Source organism: Elephantulus edwardii, unplaced genomic scaffold, assembly GCF_000299155.1.
Source record: "Elephantulus edwardii isolate Elephantulus edwardi_28Jun2011 unplaced genomic scaffold, EleEdw1.0 scaffold00033, whole genome shotgun sequence".
Taxonomy (NCBI): Eukaryota; Metazoa; Chordata; class Mammalia; order Macroscelidea; family Macroscelididae; genus Elephantulus; species Elephantulus edwardii.
Window position 1 is genome coordinate 19,058,862 of NW_006399783.1, and position 5,390 is coordinate 19,064,251.

Here is a 5,390-nt window from a genome sequence, read left to right on the forward strand (position 1 = left end):
AGATGCTCTGCACCCTGCTAGAGATGTCCTGCGTCCCCCAGGAGATGCTCTGCACCCTGCTAGAGATGTCCTGCGTCCCCCAGGAGATGCTCTGCGTCCTGCTAGAGATGTTCTGTGTCCCTCAGAAGATACTCTGCGTCCTCCAGGAGATGCTCTGCGTCCCTCTGGAGACGTGCTGCGTCCCTCTACACGTGTGCCACACCCACTTAGATGCTTGCCTAATTTACCACCAGATAAACCTAACTTGTCGCAGATTGAAGTCCAGAACCGTAACATGATGGATATCTCAGTTCCGTCCTCTCAGAGCTTTTCTCCCAGGCCACAGTCTCCACAAGATGAACCTTACCTAGAGAAATTTCCTTGGCTTTCAGCCCTTAAAAATTCATCCCAAAAAGAGATGTCGGTGTTAGAGCGTCCTGGCTCTAAGTCAGTCCGCGTAGAAGGGCCGGCCAACAGGCCATGTCTGCATAGACTGAAGTACTTCTTACGTCCTCCAGTGCACCACCTCTTCTTCCAGACATTAATACCAGATAAAGACTCAAGAGAGGTAAGCAAATCTGTCTTCTTCTAAGGATTGAGGGTCTGTTGTATAGATCATATAAGGTGACCTGAATCCATGCTTGAGTGGACAAGGCCAATTGACGTTATTATCTTTTCCCCATCATGCAGTGTAGGGTCAGATCAGGCTTCACATTTCGGCTCCATACTTAATCACTGGCCTTGTACAAGTCACTTTACTTTTCTAAGCTTCAATTGTCTAGAAAAATAGAGCTCAAAGTATCTTTCACTGCACCATACACAATTTGAAACAGATGAGAGCGAGAACTGTTTTAAGAGGATATATGATTAGGCATTGTCATGACAGGAGTCCAGAATGAAGGCTGCATAGTGGAGTGGACTTGGGGGGAGGGATTGTATGATAATGAAAGACTTTTTCTTTTACTTTTCAAAGAGAAGAGAGAACTAGGGCAGGGAGAAAAGTGCAACAATGAATGAATGGAAATCTAAAGTCTCAAAAAGAAAGACAATAAAAAATTAACAAGTACTGAAAAAAAATAGTATGTTAAAAAAAAGGGTCAATTCTGATTCTTTCCAAGCTTTAAAAAAAAAAGTTTGTCTCTCACAAGATGATAAATGAGACAGTGTAAACTGCCTGCTAGAGTGGCTGGCTCATCTCAGGAAGCCATTCTGTTCTGGATTCTTTTAACACAACACCCATATAACAGAGATAATAATGCCCTTGATACTTCAGTGCCTCCCCGATTGTTATTCCTTGCCCCTCAAGGGAGAAATTAAGTATTGACATTTTAGTGGGGATGCTGTTTCCCATTGGTGCTCGATCTTTTAGGATGAAACCAGATATGGAAGGGTAATCTACATGGCTAAATCACACAATCAATAGCTCTCTCTTTTCGCCTCCCTATCTACAGCCCTATTCCCAACATTCAGAAAACTGTTTTGAAGGACTTCAGAAAGTCCTGCGGTGCCACCTTCTTGTTGGAGCAGCCAGTGAGCCACTTTAGCCTCTGTCACATGTTCCTATTCACTTGGCTTTGGAGAATGATTTCCTTGTTTTAATGTTGTGGGTTTTTTTGTCTTCTTCAAAATGACTATGAACTTAGTTTTGCCCATACATTGACCTCGAGTCAATGATACATCTGTTCCCTCTCCCCAACACTTGGGAGACTAGAAAAAGTGTAGTAGTTTCCCAAGTCAAAGCTTCAGGGGGAGAAACCTCTGTAGGCCATGGATAAAGCCACCCACAGATGAATACGGGAAACCATATCTTTTTCTGTGTACACTTAACTCAGATTTTAGTTGACAACTAAAGTTTGACAGAATAGATTTTTCATCTTCATCTTTCCTTCTTTCCTTCTTAAGAACTTCTGTCTAGAATGCATCAATAAATCTTTTCTGTCCCTCCTGTAATTTACATGGGGCCTTCAATAAATACTTTTTCACTGGGTCATTTCTTCCCAGACCTTCTGCAGCTATTTCCCAAACTGCCACTTTTCAGCCATTCACTTTAACTCCTCCAAGCCCCTTTTGTATGGCCCTAAAATAGGATCATCATGCCCAAATCATTGTTTTTTCACTTCAAAGATGAATTCCTAAAGCATGCAGTCAACTTCTGGGACCTACAGACATGTTTTATCCATATTAGTCCTTTTTAAGAATGTGGAGATAAAAAGTTTGTCAAATTGATCTGTTTGTAGATGTGCCCATTGTAGGCAAGAAAGGAACACTAAGGACCCACGGTTGTGTAAAACCTGTCATCAAAGCAAGATGTTTGTGTCTCTTGTCTTCTCACTCTTCCTTCTCATATGTCCCACAGAGCCTTGGGACGACCCTCAGGTGTTTGAGATGTGAGGAAAGCTAGCTGATCTTCTCCACAAGAGTTTTCTGAAAGGACAAGTCCAACTGTCATGTTTTACACTGTTCCACATATGCTATCAGAACTCTGGTTGGCTATTTTAAAGTTAATTTTTTTTTTTCCTGAGTTTAAAAAAATACTTATTGGGGAGCTCTGGTGGCCTAGTGGCAAGAAGCTGCACTTCAATCCCAGAGGTGTTCAGTTCGAATCCAACGGTTGCTTTGCTGGAGAAGGAGGGACAACCTCCTCCTGTACCAGTCAGATCTGGTTTGACACTAAACACCCACAAAAAAATAATAATTTTTTTAAAGTTTTTAAAAAAATACTTATTGTAATACCTTTTTAAAAAAATATCAGCCACACTGTTGATACTCAGCATTTATTATTGCTAATTTTCTTCTTTTTCCAGTCTGAATATTTTCTTTTTTTCTTTTCAAATGTCTCAATTTATTTTTCTTATTTATACTAGTGTATTTACAAAATTCTAGTACATTGTTTTTCAGACCAGATTCTTCCAATTTCGTCACCCACCACCCATTAAATTGTGCAAGCCCATGATTAATCTGACCCTACCCCGCCCCCTCGCACATCCTCACCTCTCCATTTCCACCCTTCCCCACTCTTGGATCCTCATACTCATTCTACAATAATGGTTTTATACAGTATTTGTCCTTGTGAAACTGAGTTAGTTCACTCAGCATAATGCTCTCCAGTCCCTCCAGAGTTAGGTAATAATTTACTCACTGCTCCTCCATCCTGTGCAGTATTCCATTGCATGAATGTACCATAATTTCTCAATTCATTCAATTGTGGGTGGACATCTGGGCCATTTCCATGTTCTTGCAATGGTGAATAACGCTCCTATGAACATTGGTATACAAGTCTCTGTGCCTCAGTTCTCGTTTTTCTCAGGGTACATTCCAAACGATGGAATAGCTGGGTTATATGGAATTTCTTTTCCTTCTCAGAATTTTATACATAGACATTTAAAATTTTTATTCCTTTGGATTTACACACACACATTTATACATACACCAACACACTCTATGATTTGCAGACAGTAGAAATTAGAAAAGAAGCTCTAGAATGAGACCATTTCTATTTGAAACTAGCCTCTGCCATTTGTTGTTGTTGTTGTTGTTGTTGTTGTTGCTGTTGTTAGATGCCGTCAAGTCAAGTAAGGCCCAAAGCAACCTTATGAACAAAAGATCTGAACCCTGTCCTATCCTGTGCCATCCTCACACTTCCTGACATTTGAGTCCATTATGGCAGTCATTATGTCAATCCACCTGGTCAAAGGTCTTCTCCTTTGCCTACCCTCTGTGTTTCTGAGCATCATGTCCTTCTCCAAGAAATCACCCCTCTTAGAAACATGCCTAAAGTATGTGAGGCAAAGCCTCATCAAAATTAATCAACACCGAAATATACCCACTATTGACCTGTCTTTTCAGATCCCGGCCAGATCATTCCCGTTTCCTTTACCCACCCCTCTCTCTACCAACCAAAGTGTGCGACCCTAAGATTTCCCACCTGCCCATCCTCACCCCTCTGCTCCTCCCCTCCTCGGATCATCAAACGTGTTTTACTAGTTATCTTTTTACCCAAAATCTATTTGTGATAGTTTTTGATAATTTCTATCTCATACTTACACATATATGAAATCATGTTCTATATGAACTTTTGAATTCTAACTTTTTTCAAGTTTATATAAACATTTTCCTTTATAATTAAAATTTCTTTAGATAAGACCTTCTAAATATCTTTATTTAGTAAAATTATGAAAAGGAAACTATGGAAAGAACTTCAAATGCATGAAACATGAAACTGTCTTCAAGCTGTTTAAGGACCTTTTCTTTTTTAGATGCTGTGGAAACCCATCCTAACTCATTTCTTTTTATCTCTACAGAACAAAAGTCAGAAAGTAGAACCCATCTCACACCGAAGACTAAGAATGGTGACAAATACGATTGAAGAAAATTTTCCTCTGGGGACTGTGCAGTTTCTCATGGACTTTGTGTCACCTCAACATTATCCACCCAGAGAAATTGTGGCGCACATCATCCAGAAAATCCTGCTGAGCGGCTCCGAGACCTTGGATGTCCTAAAGGATGCTTACATGCTCCTCATGAAAATTCAACAGTAGGAATCTTCGACTGGTGGCAAATCTTCTAAGTTTTGGGCACTGATTTCTCTCACCCACAAAGAGGGCTAATTCCTAAAGAGGCTCATTTAGTATATTAATGTAATTTGAGTCACAAATGACAGGAAGTTTAACCCAAACTGACTTTAACCACTAGTCAAAGATAATTTAATAGTCTGTATTAGAAACCTAGGATTATGCTGTGACTTGAGTCAATATTCAGAACTGGTCACCAGTACTCACTTATCACTCTGCTTTAGCTCTATTTTCATATTCAATACAGTAGCCACCCTCTCCTTGCTGTCCCCAGCTTCAGGCTTTCATGAAACCCTTAGTGGGAGAAAGAATCCACTTCCCTAATAGTTATGCAGGAGCCTGAAATTGTAAGTTTTGGTTGGACTGACATAAGACATGTAGCTATCATTCAGTCAGTCACTATGAATTGAGAGGTAGAATATTATGATAGACAAGTCACAAGCTTTGTTCCGGGATCCCAGTGGGTAAAGCCAGCTGCCTATGGGCTCATGTGGTAAAGTATTGGTTTCTTGTAGTAAAACTGGGCTGTTAATGCCTAAAAAAAAGGAAGTGTGAACTGGCTACCAAAAGGCAGTGAAGTTCTAAAATACCCAGGTTGAGGCTATGAGGTATCAGAAGGTGGGCAAGATCATTGACGATAAAAAGATTCTTTCTTTTTCAACTCCCTGATCTCATCATCTCTTCTCCCCAACTCTCCAAGATTCTAACTGATGTCATTTGACTTCCAGGCTGCATCCAGCTAATGCCAAGACAGTGGAATGGGACTGGAAGCTGGTCACCTATGTCATGGAGGAAGAGGTAATACATCCACCATGAAGGTGTATCTTTTTTATTATTATT

At 40.3% G+C, this 5,390-nt stretch overlaps 1 protein-coding gene across 1 annotated transcript in view; it reads left to right on the top strand.

The window, feature by feature from the left end:
- Nucleotides 1-5,390, top strand: part of SIMC1 (SUMO-interacting motifs containing 1) — an 85,034-nt gene that overhangs the window by 3,016 nt on the left and 76,628 nt on the right. Inside the window, exons 4-6 of the mRNA XM_006884431.1 lie at nt 211-547; nt 4,281-4,513; nt 5,279-5,348. Of these exons, the coding sequence (XP_006884493.1) occupies nt 211-547; nt 4,281-4,513; nt 5,279-5,348 (640 nt within the window). The remainder of the gene's footprint in view (nt 1-210; nt 548-4,280; nt 4,514-5,278; nt 5,349-5,390) is intronic.